Source organism: Lynx canadensis, chromosome D4, assembly GCF_007474595.2.
Source record: "Lynx canadensis isolate LIC74 chromosome D4, mLynCan4.pri.v2, whole genome shotgun sequence".
Lineage (NCBI taxonomy): Eukaryota > Metazoa > Chordata > Mammalia > Carnivora > Felidae > Lynx > Lynx canadensis.
In genome coordinates this window covers 81,628,639-81,647,291 of record NC_044315.2, presented here as the reverse complement: position 1 = coordinate 81,647,291, position 18,653 = coordinate 81,628,639, and the positions used below count along the sequence as shown (strand labels likewise).

Sequence of the window (18,653 nt, the reverse complement as noted above, 5' to 3'; positions counted from 1 at the left end):
AATACTGGGTAGGTGACTCAGCATGAACTTGGTAAGATAGTTTAGCTATTGACAATGAAAGTTCTTTACAAGCCAGATCAAGCTATTTGGATTCTATTCTGAAGACCCGGACTCTTTAAATAGAGAGTCACTTGTTGAAAGTTTTCCTCTCAAATCAGTATGGAAGATCTATCAAGGGAAATAAGTGGAGAAACTTGTCATGAGGTTATGAAATTAGCACTGGTCAGAGTTGCTGAAGCTTAAATAGTGTGAGTGGATTCCACTCAAAGGAGAGCAAAGGATGGATATAAGGAAAAATGTAGAAGTCAGGGAGTGATTGAACATGAGGAGGTGAGGGAGAGATTGACCCCAGTTTTGGGCAACCAGATAGATGATAATGGTGATGCCATCAACCAACAAAATTGAATAAAGAGTAAAAATAAGTTATTTCAGGACAACCTGAAGCGATTTCACTATAAAAACCAACCACTGATAGTAAACCATTTTTATATGTTTACATATTAAATGATACATTATGTTCTTTACAGGGTCAGAGAGAAGAGATCATGAGGGCTGCAGTGGGATGAGGTGTAAACTGAAGATGAGGAGCTAGTGCCTGTGAGTATAGGAATTTTTTCACCAAGTTTGCCATTGGAAGGAGAGGAGTAATAGTAGTATGAAAAGACCATATTGAGTGAAGGTTTTATAACTGTTTGAGGGACTTTATCAGGGTTGCTGGTTTACAGAAAAGGAGCCACTAGAGTGGATGAAAAGGAAGCAATAATGGAGAAAATGCTGTAATAAATTAAGGAAGTGAAGTCATAGACCTAGTAGAAGGGCCATGGCGGTCAGTTGAGTTTAAGTCTTTAAGGAGCTTGAATAACGTACATAAATCAATTAGAACTGTTATGACCCTCAGCCTACTACCTATGACTTGATTTTTGATACAAACTCTCTTTTAGGCAGGCTCATTGTCATTTATCATGGACTGCACCCGTAATGTTTCACACTCTCCAGTCTTCTTGCTCCTTGGGTTCTCAAGAGCTAGAATCTCCCCAAATCTCCTTTTTCTCCTGTTCCTGGCTATTTACCTGGCCACCATAATGGGGAACGTGACTCTAGTGCTGCTAATCTCCCGGGACTCCAGGCTCCACTCACCTATGTATTATCTGCTCCGTGGTCTCTCTGTGATTGACATGGGGCTGTCCACAGTCACCCTGCCCCAGTTGCTGGCCCATCTGGTGTCTAATTACCCAGCCATTCCTGCTGCCCGCTGCTTGGCCCAGTTCTTTTTCTTCTATGCATTTGGAGTTACGGATACACTTGTTATTTCTGTCATGGCTCTGGATCGCTATGTGGCCATCTGTGACCCCCTGCACTACCATTCAGTGATGAATCGTCGACTCTGTGCCCGCTTACTGGCCTTGAGCTGGATGGTGTCCATAGTGCACACCATGCTGCATGTAGGACTTCTCTTGCCTCTATACTGGGCTGGGGATGCCAAGGGCAACGTTAACCTTCCCCACTTCTTTTGTGACCACCGACCACTTCTGCGAGCCTCTTGCTCTGACATACATTCCAATGAGCTGGCCATATTTTTGGAGGGTGGCTTCCTCATGCTAGGTCCCTGTGCCCTTATTGTACTCTCCTATGTTCGCATTGGGGCCACCATCCTGCGTTTGCCTTCAGCTGCTGGTCGCCACCGTGCAGTCTCTACTTGTGGATCCCACCTCACCATGGTTGGCTTCCTCTATGGCACCATTATTTGGGTCTACTTCCAGCCTTCTTCCCAGAACTCTCAGGAACAAGACATGGTGGCTTCTGTGATGTACACTGCCATTACACCTTTGGCCAACCCTTTTGTGTACAGCCTCCGCAACAAGGATGTCAAGAGTGCACTTCACAGGCTGCTTGGACGGGGAAAAGTGATTAGCCTGCCTAAGAGCCATTTTGGTTAGCTGAGGAAAGAAGTGGGAAGATTTAAGCATGGCCAGTTTTGGAAAGATGAGGGACGGATGGCCTGGACAACTTATGGAACCCCAGATTCAGCTCTTGTTAATGTGGTGCTCTGACAGAGATGTGAACATTCCGCATTCATTCCACATGTGCTCAGGGCTTCCTCATCAGCATGCCTCAGGAACCCCTTCCTCAGACCATTTATCTTCAGTTATCAAAGTAGATATAAATGAGTCACTAGGGCTAGAATATGTAATCCCACAGTTTTGAAGAAATATGAGAATATACTACAAAATCTTAACTAAATCAGAGACAGTGAAGTTAATTATGACCATGTTTAACTTGGTGTGCTTGCTTGTGGGAAGTGTGTGTATCAGAAAGTTAGGGAAAGGGAACAATTTAGGCAAATAGGGATGGCAATTTTACACCTGTTCCATTCAGTGAGCAAATATATGCCCAGAAGTGAGTGTGAAATGGGGCCATGATTCTACCATTCCATATCTTAACCTCAGTTTCCATGAGCCTGCCGTCGTGTGATCATCTTATTCTGATGTGTATTATTTCTATATTTTATATTTTAAATTAATTTTATTTACATTTTCAAGTAAGATATAGAGAGAAAATGTAAAGTTTAATAGTTTTCTGAATAAAGCAAAGAACAGCAAACTGTTTCAACAGTGAAGAAAACAAAATGGCTGTGCTTAGCCTGTTGGGAGGTGGACTTGACTTCTATTTTATTGGCTCCTATGAGATTTAGAATAATAATTAAAAATATTTTGAACCCTTTTTTTAAAATTTTTTTTTCAACGTTTATTTATTTTTGGGACAGAGAGAGACAGAGCATGAACGGGGGAGGGGCAGAGAGAGAGGGAGACACAGAATCGGAAACAGGCTCCAGGCTCTGAGCCATCAGCCCAGAGCCTGACGCGGGGCTCGAACTCCCGGACCGCGAGATCGTGACCTGGCTGAAGTCGGACGCTTAACCGACTGCGCCACCCAGGCGCCCCGAACCCTTTTTTAATTGAAGTGTAGTTGACACACAATGTTACATTAGTTTCAGGTGTACAACAGCAGTTTGATAACTCCATATGTCATGCTGTGCTCACCGAAAGTGTAGATACCATCTGTCACCATACAATGCTGTTACAGTACCATGGACTACTTTTTAAATATAATTGAAATATAACACTGTAAGTTTAAGGTGTATAATATGTTGACTTGATACATTTTTGTATGGTAATATTATCACAGTAGTCCCCCCCCTTACCCCAAAGGGGGATGTGTTCCAAAACCCCCAGTGGATGCATAAAACAGCAGATAGTACTGAACTCTATATATGCTATGTTTTTTCCTATATATACATAACTATGATAAAGTTTAACTTACAAATTAGGCAGAGTAAGAGGTCAACAACATCGGTAATAAAATGGAACAATTATAACAATATGCTGTAACAGAAGTTATGTGAATGTGTTCTCTCTCAGAGTATCTTATTATATGGTGCTCACCCTTCTTGCAGTGGCGTGAGATGATAAAATGTTTATGTGATGAGATGAAGTGAGCTCAATGACACAGGCAATGTGAAATAGCATTAGGCAGCTACTGACCTTCTGACAATATGTCACAAGGAGGATCATCTCCTTCTGGACTACGGTTGACTGTAATTAACCGAAACTGCAGAAAATGAAACCATAGATGGGGGGGGGGGGGAGGGACTGTGGCACCAGCCAAGTGTTAGCTACCACATCTATCATGTCGTGTAATTATTTCTTCTTGTGGTAGGAAAAATGAAGATCTAGTCTCCTAGCAACTTTGAAGTTTGTAAATACAGTATTGTTGCCTATAATCACAATGCTGTGCAAAAAAAAAAAAAAAAAAAAAAAATCACAGTGCTGTGCATTACATCTCCAGGACTTATTTATCTACTAGTTGTGAGTTTGTATCCTTAAACAGCATCCCCCCCAACTCCCCCAACTCCTCAGTCTCTGGGCTACCATTTTACTGTGTTTATGAGTTCAGTTATTTTAGGTTCTACATATAAAGTGAGATCATACAATATTCTCTTTCTCTGTCTGACTTATCTCAGCATAATACCCTCAAGATCCATTCATGTGGTCACAAATAGAATTTCCTTCTTTCTTACGGTTGAATGATAAATGGAATATTACTCAGCCATAAAAGAGAATGAAATCTAGGGTGGCTCAGTCGGTTGAGCCTCCGACTTTGGCTCAGGTCATGATCTCACAGCTTGTGAGTTTGAGCCCCACGTGGGGCTCTGTGCTGACAGCTCAGAGCCTGGAGCCTGCTTCAGATTCTGTGTCTCCCTCTCTGTCTTCCCCTAACCCACTCGCATCCTGTCTCTGTTTCTCTCAAAAATAAATTAACATTAAAATTAAAAAAAAATGAAATCTTGCCATTTGCAACGACGTGGATGGAGCTAGAAGGTATTATGCTAAGAGAAGTAAGTCAGTTAGATTTCACTCATGTGGAATTTAAGAAACAAAACAGATGAACATAGGGGGCAAAAGAGAGGCAAGCCAGAAAACAGACTTAACAATACAGAGCAAACAAATGGAGGGGAGGTGGACAGGGGGAAGGGTTAAATAGGTGATGTGTCACTTGTGATGAGCACTGGGTATTGTATGCAAGTGATGAATCACCAAATTCTACAGTTGAAACTAATATTACACTATATGTTAACCACCTGGAATTTAATAAAAACTTGTCTGGAAGGCACCTAAGTTGTTTCCATAATCTTTTCTATTGTGAATAATGCTGAAATAAACATATCTTTTTGATACCCGTCTTTCATTTCCTTTGCATGTATACCCAGAAGTCGTATTCCTGGTTCATATGGTGGTTATATTTTTAATTTTTTGAGGAACCTCCATGCTGTTTTCTGTAGTGGTTGCACCCATCTACATTTTCAGCACCAGTGCCCAAGGGTTCCCTTTTCTTCACAACTTGCCTTTTTGGTGACAGCTATTGTCACAGATGTGAGGGGATATTTCATCATAGTTTTGATTTGCATCTCACTGCTGATTAGTGAAGCAGAGTACTTTTTCACTATTTGATTGTCTTTTTGTACTATTTGATTGTCCTTTTCGAAGAAATGACTATTCAAATCCCTTGCCACTTTCTTAATTGAGTTATTTGCGGGTTTTATTTTTGCTGTTGAGTTATATGAGTTCCTTATATATTTTGGATATGAACCCCTTATCAGATATATGGTTTGCAAATATTCTTTCCTGTTCCCTAGGTTGTCTTTTCTTTGTCTCTTTTACTGTGCAGAAGCTTTTTAGTTTGATGTAGTCCCACTTGATTATGCTTTTGTTGTTTGTGCTTTTGGTATCATATCCGGATATCATTGCCTAGACCAATGTGAAGGAAATTCTTCCCTGTTTTCTTCTAGAAGTTTTACATTGTCAGGCCTTATGTTTCTGTCTTTAGTCCATTTCAAGCTAATTTTTGTGTATGCTGTAAGATGGGGGTTCAATTTCATTTCTGTGTATGTGGTTATCCACATATAGTTTCTCCAACACCATTTGTTGTGGAGATTATTCTTTCCCCACTGAGTATTCTTTTTAAAAAATCCATTTATTTAAATTCAAGTTAGTTAACATACAGTGTAGTATTGGTTTCAGGAGTAGAACCCAGTGATTCATCATTTACATAAAACACCCAGTGCTCATCCCAACAAGTGCCCTCCTAATGCCCATCAACCATCTAGCCCACTCCCCCTATTACAACCGCTCCAATAGATCTCAGTTTGTTCTCTATATTTAAGAGTGTCTTATGGTTTGCCTCCCTCTCTGTTTTTGTCTTATTTTTCCTTCCCTTCCCCTATGTTCATCTGTTGTGTTTCTTCAATTCCACAGGAGTGAAATAATATGGTATTTGTCTTTTACTGATTTATTTCACTAACATATAATGTTTATCACAACAAGCGCCCTTCTTAATGCCCATCACCCATTTATCCCATCCCCCCCCCACCTCCTCTCAGTTTGTTCTCTATATAAGTCTCTTATGGTTTGCCTCCTTCTCTGTTTGTAACTTATTTTTCCTTCCTTTACCCTATGGTTTTCTGTTAATTTTCTCAAATTCCACATATGAGTGAAAACATATATCTTTTTCTAACTGGCTTATTTCACATAGCATAATACCCTCCAGTTCCAGTTCCATCCACGTTGTGGCAAATGGCAAGATTTAATTCTTTTTCATTGCTGAGTAGTATTGCATTTTGTGTGTGTGTGTGTGTGTGTGTGTGTGTGTGTGTATGTATGTGATACACACACACACACACACACACATACATAAACCACATCTTCTTTATCCATTCATCAATTGATGGACATTTGGGCTTTTTCCATAATTTGACTATTGTTGACAGCTTGCTATAAACATTGGGGAGCATGTGCCCCTATTAATCCTGCTGCCCATTTCTTAACTGGATTATTTGTTTTTTGGGTGTTGAGTTTTATAAGTTTGTTATATATTTTAGATACTACCCTTTATTAGATATGTCATTCGCAAATATCTTCTCCTATTCCAAAGATTGCCTTTTAGTTTTCTTGATTGTTCATTGTGTGAAAGCATTTTATCTTGATAAATTCCCAGTAATTCATGTTTGCTTTTGTTTTCCTTGCTTCCAGAGACATGTATAGTAGGAATTTGCTGTGGCTGATGTCAAAGAGATTTCTGCCTGTGTTCTTCTCTAGGATTTTGATAGCTTCCTGTCTCACATTTAGGTCTTTCATCCATTTTCAATTTATTTTTTTGTATGGTGTAAAAAAGTGGTCCAGTGTAATTTTTCTGTATGTTGCTGCTGAGTTTTCCGAACACCATTTGTTGAAGAGACTGTCGTTTTTCCATTGGATATTTTTTCGTGGTTTGTCAAAGGTTTGTTGGCCATATAGTGGAAACCAATGAAAATGAAGACATGAGAGTCCAAAACCTTTGGGACGCAGCAAAAGTAGTCATAAGAGGGAAGTATTTAGCAATACAGGTCTACATCAAAAAGCACGAAAAATCTCAAATACACAACCTACCCTCATACCTAAAGAAGCTAGAAAAAGACAATAAATGAAGCCTAAAGCCAGCAGAAGAAGGAAAACAATGAAGATTAGAGCTGAAATCAATGATATGGAAACAAATTACATAGAAACAACCACAACAAAAAACAGTAGAAAGGCACCTGAGTGGCTCATTTGGTTAAGCATCCAGCTCTTGATTTCAGCTCAAGTCGTGATCTCACCATCATGAGGTTGAGCTCTCATGCTCAGCATGGAGCCTGCTTGGGATTCTTTCTTTCTGCCCCATTCTCCCCCTCTCAAAATGAATAAAGCAAACATTTAAAAACAAACAAACTCAGTAGAAGAGATAAATGAAACTGGGAGTGGTTCTTTGAAAGAATTAATAAAATTGATAATCCCCTAGTCTTATCAAAAGGACCCAAATAAATAAAATCACAAATGAGAGAGGTCACAGCCACACCACAGAAATACAAACAATTATAAAAGAATATTATGAAAAATTGTATACCAACAAATTGGGTAATCTGGAAGAAATGGATAAATTCCTAGAAACATATAAACCAACAAAACTGAAACAGGAAGAAACAGAAAATTTGAACAGACCAATAGACAACAAAAAAATTGAATCAGCAATCAAAAATTTCCCAAAAAACAGAAGTCCAGGGCAAGCTGGCTTCCCGGGGAAATTCTACCAAACATTTAAAGAAGAGTTAATATCTATTTTTCTCAAACTGTTCTAAAAAATATCCTGGTATTTTTAATGAAATATTTCTGACACAAATAACCATAACAGAATATTATAATTACCCAACTTTATTGTCAAGTCATTGCTGGTGTTGTATCTTTTCTGCTTCTACCTGCTCCTCATTAGCTTTGAAATAAATCCCAGATGTCATATCATTTCATCCATATATATTTCAATACTAATCTCTAAAAGATAAGGACTTTTTAAAAGTTTATTTTTATTTCTTTTAAGAGAGAGAGAACCAGTGGGGGATGGTCAGAGAGTGAGGGAGACAGAATCCCAAGCAGGCTCCGTGATGTCAGCACAGAGCTCAGTGTGGGGCTCGAACTCACAAACTGTGAGATCATTACTTGAGCTGAAATCAAGAGTTGGTTGCTTAACCGATTGAGTCACCCAGGTGCCCCAGGATAAGGACTTAAACAAAAATCTCAATGTTATTATCATATCTGAAATGCAAATAATTCTTTTAATATTCTGAAATTCCTGGCCAGTATTGAAATTTCTCATTGTTTTTATAAATATAATAAAACACTTTTATAGTTTTTAAAATTAAAATCCAAGTAAGGTTTACATACTGTAATTGGTTATTTTGTCTTTTCAGTCTCTTTCTTCTCACTCCCCCCCACCTCCTTTTTTTCTTCCTCTTCTCCCCTCTCCTCTATCTCTAGCAATTTATTTGTGGAAGACATCATGTAATTTTCCTGTGGAATTCCCTACAGTCTGGTTTTGTGTGAGTTAATCAAGGTATTGTAGTTTAACGTGTTCCTCTGCACTTTATATTTTCCATAAGTTGGAAGCTAGATGTAGAAGGTTTATCAGATTCATGTTTGGCTTTTGGCAAGGTGAGACTACTTCCTAGGTTGTATGGGAGATGGAATGTCTGCTTATGTCACTTTTTTTGTGAAATTAGCAGCTGTTGCTATTCAATGTCTAGATCTATTTATTAGAGTAGTAATTAAAACAGAGGTGTACGTGTATGGATGGGATAAGAAATCAGGTATTGGGAGGAAAGAACAGTCTAAAATCCAGGACTGTCTGCTCAGAGTGAGATTAGTAGAAATGAAACACAGCCGATTGACAATGCCATCAGCCTGTATCCATTGCGGTAAGAAATCACTTCCCCAAAGTAAGAAGGGCCATTAGAAAGTCAAATAGATCCACTGCAAACAAAAATAAATGTATTACATTTTTTGAGGAAATTGATAATATTTTGATTGGTTAAAATCTCTTTGTTTCCACTGAATTTTGATCATATTCATCAGTTAATAATTTGGTTTTCTAGCTTGTGACTGAGCTACTTTTGCAGGTTAATCGTGGAAAGTACCTGTTTGTATCCAATTTACAGTCATTTCCACAATGTATAACCTGTGTCAATAAGCTATATGTCATTATTTTATAGTGAGACCAAGAATATCTCTAATTTGCATATACTCTCAGATTTTTTAGTATGGTGCTCCACTTCTTACTGCTTCTTTTATATTCAAAGACTTGTTCAAATCAGGTATTTTGAAGATGATAGTTCTAAAATAAATAAGCAAAATGGGCAGATGACTTTCAACAAAGAATGCAGTTGAGTGAGGGTAGGAAATGCAAAAGTCACTGGAGAGCAGAATGGAAACAGCAGGGGTCAGAGTCATTCCACTGTTATCTCATAAAGCCTTATGCCTTGTAGCTAATTCAGCTGAGTTAAGATGTTTGATTTAATAACACTCAATAGCAGAAAGGATAGGTTAGGAGAGCTGTATTCTTGAAATGATGAAATGGGAATCATTTTCCTCTTGGGGTTTTTTCTTGCTCAACTGTTGACATTACGCAAGAAAACCTGTGGTGTCCCCCAGGGAGTAGACCTTCCCTATAGACCCAATTGTTGTCAGAAGTTTTATGGTGAGATCCAGGTGTAAGGAAGCAGAAGAAGCACACTCTCCGGTCCCAGCTGATAATGGAAGGTAGATGGGCTCAGGCCATTATAATTAATATTTCATCTGAACACAGAGGTGCCTAGGGTTGGTAGAGTCCAGGGTGAGTGTGTATAAGTGCACTTCACTGGAATGAGCTACTATATAGAAAGGCTTTTATGGAAAATGATGGAAAGAGAATCCTTATTTTTGTAAGATTGTGGTGAAGAGGGAGCACAACTCTACCTAAACTTTCTATCTTGAGTGTATGGTGGCAGATACAGAGAAAAGGTGAGAATAAGGCTATATTCTGTCCTAACGGTAAATCAAAAGGAAAGAAGAAATAATAAATCATAGCCCTCTTTTAGAAAATAGTGTGGTATTGGTACTAAGAATATCAAAGAATAGAATGAGGAACTAGTATTATAGTCAAGGGAAGTCATGGGATGGGAGAATTGTCAGTTATAACATGAAAAAAATAGGATTTTGAGAGAAATTATGAAGGCTTAGATGGAGAATATAGTCATGCAGTCAGGGAGGGTATGGAAAGACATTCCACAGTTCCCAGGTGCAAGAAATATGTGACAGAGCATCTAATTTATTTTATGATAATTTGGAAGATGCATTTTTGAGACAGAGAAAAGGAAATTCCAATTTACACATCTCAGATTCAAACTTTGTGATTCATCAACACAGGGGAACAGACTAGAAATAGAATTTAGACCAAGAAGGCATTTAATAGAGCAGGTTCCTAATATTTAGATATTTATAAAACAGTGAATTATCTAATATCTCTTGGTTCTTTCATCAAAGAAGAAAGACAAGAATAAGCATGATTAAGGCCTGACACTCTAGCTCTGTTCCTTCTCCATGACTTTAGATATCCCCGAAGCATCAGGTGGGAACCTGAGATGCTTTTCTGTTTCATGCCAGGGATTCTTCCTTTTTTTCTCTCTCTGATTTCAGTTTAGTTTACTGTCTTGAGGTGTTCAAATCTGTATATGAATATGTGTCCATACCTTCCTTCCCTAAATGGACTACTCCAAACCATCAGCATCCTTAATCCCTCAAAATTGTCTAAATAGGACCTACAGAGCTCTGACAAGACTAATGTTGACATTTGGGGAAATAGGAAATATACAGAAATGAGTCTTGAAGAAGTCAGCTAAGAGTACTACCACTGCTTATTACTCTTTTTGCATATAATTAGTTTAAAAATACTGTTTTGCTTTTCTTGGAAGAAAATGGACTCTATGTTATTACATTCTCTTCATAATGGATAAATCTATATCTTTGGCACTTTTTCCTTCTTGAAGTTCATTTTCTTTCATCCTTTCCCCATGAAGGAACTTATCCCATCTCTCTTCCTTCCCATCTCTTCTTGTTCACCTTCATCTATATCTTCATGTTAATGTCTCTGTGTCACGACTGCCTTGAATGGGTAATAGGATCACAGGAGGGTATAGCTTGATCTATATCCACAGACATAGAGAAAGATACAGGAAGATATAAAGACTATCAGACACTGGAAAATGTAAGTCCTTGTTATCATTTAAGCTCCTGTTCCGTGACCTTTTTTAAAAAAATATTTATTTATTTTCAAGAGAGCACAAGCTGGGGAGGGGCAAAGAGAGGGGGAGAGAGGATCAAAGTGGTCTCTGCACTGACAGGCTGACAGCAGTGAGTCCGATGTAGGCTTGAACTCAGAAACCATGAGATCATGACCTGAGCTGGAGTTGGACGCTCAGCCAATTCAGCCACCTAAGTGCCTCTCCATAATCTTTAGAGTGAAGAAAATCACTAAGAGAAGTGTTTTGATTCTTTCTCTGAATATTGGGAATACTCTCCCTTAGTGAGGTGGGACACTGGACTCATCAAAGAATAAATGCAACTATAGCTCATCATTTGGCTCTGCAATGAAAATTATTTATGTAGTTATGCTAATGTAAATGTTGTCTACTAATTTATAGTTTTTACCTTAAAGAAATAATTGTGGTTCCAACTCATAATTTATATGTTTTCAATTTTGACAATATATAGATCAAGATATAGCTTTCTAAATGTTGGGAGGGTCAGGGATGAGGAAGAGAAGTGGAGTCAGCAGTTGATGGAATAAAAAATATAGATTTTAAGTATACTGCTTGAAAGCAGAAAAGCAACAAATTTAAGAACTAAAATAATCATCAAAAAATTGGGGAAGGGAGGAGAGAAGAATGGGGATAATGGAAACAAGATAAACCATCTTGCATAGTAGAAAGCCAAAAGATAAATTGATAAAACTGGTACATAGATACATAAACAAGTAGTATTTTATTTAAAGGTGTAAATGTACGAACCACCAGATGTGATAAAACCAAAATGGAGCAAAGTTAGGGTCAGAGACTCATGCTTTTTATTGTATGTTCTTTTATACCTTACTATTTTAAAACAATTTTTCTCACATTCATGAAGAAATATAGTATTTCATCAAAATATCCTTATCCATATAGTAGTCCCAAAATGTCACCTCTTTGGTGTACCATGTACATCTGCCTATAGGGAAAACCTGAACTGGAAAGAAACACTCCCATCCACTGGCAGTTTACATTATTTATTGAAAATTAATCATTAATAAAAGCAACGATGTTATTAACCATTTCTACTCTCATCCAAGGTAAGTTCAATTGACTTAATGGAAGAAGAACTCCCCTACAAAAGAACAATAGCTTCTGGACATACAAAGTTAGGACCAGATCTTCACTCCAGTGCCCCATCAGAGATGTAGAGACTCAGACATTTGCCTGGAGCCTTGACATAAGTTTCGTTTTCTTTCCAACTCTGACAATCAGCGAAATGTGGTGCTTTTGTCTAATAAAACTATACAGGGTTGAGTCAAGGTTTTGATTCCCAGCTCCTATAAGACCTTCAACAAAGTAGTTTCTTTGCTTTAGTTTTCTTGTCTGTAATATAAAAGTAGTTTGTACCATACGGGATTGTTGTGACAATTAAACGTATGATATTTAGTATGCTGTTTAGCACAGAGCAAACGCCGAAGAAATTTTGTGTTTCGTGATCCCTTGTTTGTTATACAGGGAATTTTGAAAATGCAGGAACCATGTGTGATTTATCCTGATGCCCTTAATATATATCACATTGAGAGATTATAAAATAGTAAATGAACCTGGAATAAACTAAAGAGTGGGTGGGTACTCCAGTGGATAGATAGAAAGATAATGACAAGGGAAAAAAATGAAGGAAAAAACTCTTTTGGAAACTAGGGGCATGCGTGCAAGAAGTTTCCTAAAAGCTATCTCAGAGTAGATCTCAGCATTATTTGATACTACCACTTGCTCTTTGCAGGTGTTATAGATCATGTGTTATGGCCACTAGAAACAGGACAGAAGTAACTGAATTTTTCTTATTGGGCCTGTCCAGCTGGGCAGAGATGCAGCCAGTTATTTTTGGGGTTGTCCTTGCCATGTACCTGGTGGCACTTATGGGCAATGCCCTATTAGTAATTGTTGCCCTCTCAGACCCCAAGCTTCAGACTCCAATGTATTTCCTGCTCAGTCAGCTTTCCTTTATTGACATGTTTCTGACAACCATCACTGTTCCCCAGATGCTGGTGCACACACTGTCTGTGAATAGAATTATCTCCTTTAATTGCTGCATGATCCAGCTCTTCTGTTTTATGGCTGTGGGCAGCATGGAAGGCCACTTGCTGGCTGCCATGGCCTATGACCGCTATGTTGCCATCTGTGACCCATTAAGATACTCTGCCATCATCAGCCGTGGCCTCTGTCTGCGTATAACCTTGACCTCGTGGGTGGTTGTCAGCCTCAACAGCCTGCTTTATAGTGTGTTGGTCACCCGCTTAACCTTTTGTGGCAACCAGGTCACCCATTTCTTCTGTGACATCACACCCTTGCTAAAACTCTCCTGCACCCGACCAGTGGTCAATGAAATGCTAATATTTACTGAGGGCGTAGCTGTGGTGGTCAGCCCCTTCTTCTTCATTTTAGGTTCCTATGCCCGCATTGCTGTTGCCATAGCTCGCACGCATTCAGTTGCTGCCCTGCGCAAAGCCCTGTCCACATGCAGCTCCCACATTCTGGTTGTGCTGCTCCTGTATGGCTCTGTGATCTACATGTATCTCCGGCCATCCTCCAGCTATGACTTGGACCAGGATCGCCAAGTCGCCATGTTTTACACAGTAGTTACTCCTATGCTAAACCCACTGATCTACAGCCTGAGGAACCAGGAGGTTAAGGGAGCTCTGCGAAGGCTTTTCAGGAAACTCTGCATCTCAAGAAACTTCCAACCTGGTTCCCAGGTAAATGGGGGATGGCAGAACATCTCCTGAGCACAGAGTTAAGATTTAACTTGAAAATACCTCAAATATATGGATTACATTCCTAATAACTGTATGGTTCACATTCCTGTGGAATAATCTTCCTTGTTGGCTCCCTCTTGTTTGGATCTGGTAGAAAGAAGTGAGTTCATGAATAAATAGTTCTGGTCCCCATTGACTGACCTAGAATCTCATCATATTGGAACTGAACAGATGTTTTTAGATCTCAACATCTGAATCTCTCATCTTTTAGAGCTAATATAGGGCATAGGGGATTACTAAACCAGATTATTACACATAGTAAGGCTTACAGAATTTTGATCATTTTAGTGATGTTGTGGCATGTACTGTTTTCCAGAGAAAATTCAAAGTGAGTTACAATACCATTATACAAGAGAGTGTTTTTGTATCTATCTATCTATCTATCTATCTATCTATCTATCTATCTATCTAAATTCCAGTATAATTAATTTACAGTGTTGTATTAGTTTTAGGTGCACAATATAGTGATTCAACAATTTTACACATTACTCAGTGCTTGTCATGGTAAGTGTACTCTTAATCCCCTTCACCAATTTTACCCATCCTCCCACCCATCTCCCCTCTGGTAACCACCAGCTTGTTCTTTATATTTAAGGGTCTTGTTGTTTTGTTTGTCTCTTTTTCCTTTGTTCATTTGTTTTGTTTCTTATGAAATCATATGGTTTTGTCTTTCTCTGACTGACTTATTTCACTTAGCATTATACCCTCTAGACCCATCCACATTGTTGAACATGGCAAGGTTTCATTCTTTTTTATGGCTGAGTAATATTCCACGGTGTGTGTGTGTGTGTGTGTGTGTGTGTGTGTGTGTGTGTGTGTGTAGGTGTGTGTGTGTATCACATATTCTTTATCCATTCATCTACCAATGGGCACTTGGGTTGCTACCATATCTTGGCTATTATAATAATGCTGCAATAAACATAGGGGTGTATATATATATATGTATATATATTTGAATTCATGATTTTGTTTTCTTTGGGTAAATACTAAGTAGTGGACTTACTTGATCATATGGTAATTCTCTGTTTAATTGTTTGAGGAACCTACATAGTGTTTTTCACAGTGGCTACACCAGTTTGAATTCCCACCAACAGCACAAGGGTTCTTTTTCTCCATATCCTCACCAACAGCTGTTATTTCTCATGTTTTTTATTTTAGCCATTTTGACAAGTGTGAGGTGATATCTCATTGTGGATTTGATTTGCATTTTCCTAATGATGAGTGATGTCGAGCATCTTTTCATGTGTCTCTTGGCCATCTGTATGTCTTCTTTGGTGTGTCTGTTCATGTCTTCTGCCCCTTTTTAATTGGATCATTGGTGGGGTTTTTTGGTGTTGAGTTGCATAAGTTCTTTATATATTTAGGATATTAACCCCTTATAAGATATATCATTAGCAAATATCTTCTCCCATTCAGTAGGTTGTATTTTTGTGTTATTGCTTGTTTTCTTTGCTGTGCAAAAGCTTTCTATTGTAACGTAGTTTCAATAGTTAATTTTTGCTTTTGTTTCCCTTGCCTTCGGAGCCATATGTAGAAAAATGTTGCTATGGCCAATGTCAGAGAAATTACTGCCTGCATTCTCATCTAGGATCTTTGTGGTTTCAGGTCTCACATTTAGGTCTTTAATCCATTTTGAGTTTATTTTTATGTATGGTGCAAGAAAGTGGTCCAGTTTCATACTTTTGCATGCTACCATCCAGTTTCCCAACACCGTGTCTTGAAGAGACTTTTTCCCCTTGCATATTCTGCCTCCTTTGTCAAAGGTTAGTTAACCATATAATATTGGATTTATTTCTGGGCTCTTTATTCTGTTCCATTGATCTGTGTCTACTTTTGTGCCAGTACTGTTTTGATTACTACATCTTTGTATTATATCTTGAAATCTGGGATTGTGATGTCTCCACTTTTGTTCTTCTTTCTCAGGATTGCTTTGGCTAGTCAGGGTCTTCAGTGGTTTCATACAAATTTTAGGATTATTTGTTCTAGTTCTTTGAAAAATGCTGTTGATATTTTTAGAGGGATTGCATTAAATCTATAGATTGCTTTTGGTAGCATGAACATTTTAGCAATATTTGTTCTCCCAGTCCATGAACATGGAATATCTTTCCATTTATTTGTGTAATCTTCAATTTCTTTCATCAGTGTTTTATAGTTTTCAGAGTACAGTTGTTTCACCCAGGAGAGTGAGTTTTGAGTGGACCATGGAGTAGCCTAAACCTCTTTTATTTTTATTTATTTTTATTTTTAAATTATAATTTATTGTCAAATTGGTTTCCATACAACACACAGTGCTCATCCCAACAAGTGCCCTCCTCCCTGACCATCACCCACTTTCCCCTCTCCTCAACCCCCTATCTACCCTTAGTTTGTTCTCAGTCCTCAAGAGTCTCTTATGGTTTGCCTCCCTCCCTCTCTGTAACTTTTTCCCCCCTTCCCCTTCCCCATGGTCTTCTGTTAAGTTTCTGAAGATCCACATATGAGTGAAAACATATGGTATCTGTCTTTCTCTGTATGACTTATTTCACTTAGCATAACACTCTCCAGTTCCATCCACATTGCTGCAAATGGCCAGATTTCATTCTTTCTCATTGCCAAGTAGTATTCCATTGTATATATAAACCACATCTTCTTTATCTATTTGTCATTGATGGACATTTAGGCTCTTTCCATAATTTGGATACTGTTGAAAATGCTGCTAAACCTCTTTTAAAGCAGTAATAATTTTACAGTCTCGCATTATTTTCAACTCACAGTACTAATAAGAAGTTCAGTATTTATACTGAATTATTCCATCTGAGTGTTCATGTCACTTCATAAAAGACAATCTAGGCCACTGGTAATAGAGACTGGGTGGGAGAGTCTTCATAGTGGCTCTAACACCAGAAGTAGGTGGTCTGATTTGGGACTAAAGGTAAGTGGAGCTGTTTAAACACACTGATAGACTTGATGTAATATTTCAGGGGAAAAAGAAGAATCAAGGATGGACTGTGGAAGTGGATGGAATCATTTTGCTAATTTCTAATATATGTGACAGTCTCTGTGGAGGTGGAAGTAATGCAGATTTGGTTGGGAGGGGGCAAAATCACTAAGTCTGTATGGCCATGTTAATTTTGTGATCTCTACCCAAGTGGAGATATCTCATAGGCAGTTGAATATATAATTCTTGAGGCTCATGGAGACATCTTGTCTTGAGATAGAAATATCACAACCAAATGTAGATCGTGTTTCAAGCCATAGCACTGGATAGAATCACATAGTAAGAGAATATAGAAAAGAGAAGAGCCCTGAGATAGGTGCACACCTAAAGATTTAAAGGCCTGGGAGTGGAACTCAGGGGCGCCTGGGTGGCTCAGTTGGTTAAGCGTCCAACTTTGGCTCAGGTCATGATCTCACAGTTCGTGAGTTCAAGTCCTGTGTCAGGCTCTGTGCTGACAGCTGGCTTGGAGCCTGGAGCCTGCTTCAGATTCTGTGTCTCCCTCTCTCTCTGTCCCTCCCCTAGTTGCACTGTCTCTTTCTCTCTCTCTCCCTCTCTCTCTCTCTCTCTCTCTCTCTCTCTCTCAATAAATAAAAAAATAAAAATTTAAAGGTCTGGGAGTAGAGGTAGGAAAGGAAACTGACAAGTGGCCATTAGTAGAAAGAAGGCAGGTAATTTAGTATGTAATAATCCTAGGAAAGAGTATATCCAGAATACAGGAGTCTCACTCACTCAAATGTAGTTAAGAGGTCATTAAAGAAAACATGATTATTAGATTTGGCAAGATATAGATTACTGGAAACTTTGAAAATCAGAGTACTTAAGCGAAGTGTTAAGGGAAAAATTCTAATTACATTCCTTTTATGATAAAATTGCAACTGAGAGTGGAGGCTGTGATGATAGATACTTCTGAAGTATAGTTTTTTTGTTTTGTTTTGGTTTGGTTTTTTTGAGAAGGTAGACAAAAAGTGGTGTGTAATTTGAGAAGGACATGAGTCAAGGGAGAATTTCTTCTTAATTTTTGTAAAGGATAAAGATATTAAGCTTGTTTGCTTGCTGATAGAAATGATTCAGTATGGGGGCGCCTGGGTGGCGCAGTCGGTTGAGCGTCCGACTTCGGCCAGGTCACGATCTCGCGGTGCGTGAGTTCGAGCCCCGCGTCAGGCTCTGGGCTGATGGCTCGGAGCCTGGAGCCTGTTTCCGATTCTGTGTCTCCCTCTCTCTCTGCCCCTCCCCCATTCATGCTCTGTCTCTCTCTGTCCCAAAAATAAATAAACGTTGAAAAAAAAAATTTAAAAAAAAAAAAAAAAGAAATGATTCAGTATGTAATTAAAAATAATTCAAGAGAGAAAGTATTTAATTGCAAGAATAAAGGCCTCAAAAGAGGATTCATATCAATCATAGGGGATGATTTTATCAAGGGGCTGAGCCACATTTCCCCCTCTAACAAAAAGGAAGTCAGCATACATGGGTTCAGATGTAGGTGGGCTGTTGGATTTGATGGCAGGAAGATGTCATGTATTTGAAGAGACTTCAATAGAGAGTAGTGGGAGCAGGGTTGTTTTAGAGAATTGTAGAAAGAAATGTGTGGAATATGCTAGAGTTTGGGAAAGTGAAGTTCTAGGAGATGTTATGGTAAGCCCCAACTCTGCCAATATTGGTGTTTTGTTCAGAAGCTTAATATTAAATCAGCATGATT

At 38.6% G+C, this 18,653-nt stretch overlaps 2 protein-coding genes across 2 annotated transcripts; both read left to right on the top strand.

Annotated features, from left to right (window-relative positions):
- Positions 1-962: 962 nt before the first annotated feature.
- LOC115499135 (olfactory receptor 1B1) lies at positions 963-1,937 on the top strand. Its single transcript, XM_030292849.1, has one exon. It carries the CDS (start codon positions 963-965, stop codon positions 1,935-1,937), a length of 975 nt encoding a protein of 324 aa, XP_030148709.1.
- Positions 1,938-12,966: 11,029 nt separating this feature from the next.
- Positions 12,967-13,950, top strand: LOC115499134 (olfactory receptor 1361-like). The gene has a single exon (XM_030292848.1). It carries the CDS (start codon positions 12,967-12,969, stop codon positions 13,948-13,950), a length of 984 nt encoding a protein of 327 aa, XP_030148708.1.
- Positions 13,951-18,653: the final 4,703 nt, after the last annotated feature.

Coding starts and splice junctions, on each gene's coding strand:
- LOC115499135 (XM_030292849.1), top strand. CDS start 963: ATGGACTGCACCCGTAATGTTTCACACTCTCCAGTCTTCTTGCTCCTT.
- LOC115499134 (XM_030292848.1), top strand. CDS start 12,967: ATGGCCACTAGAAACAGGACAGAAGTAACTGAATTTTTCTTATTGGGC.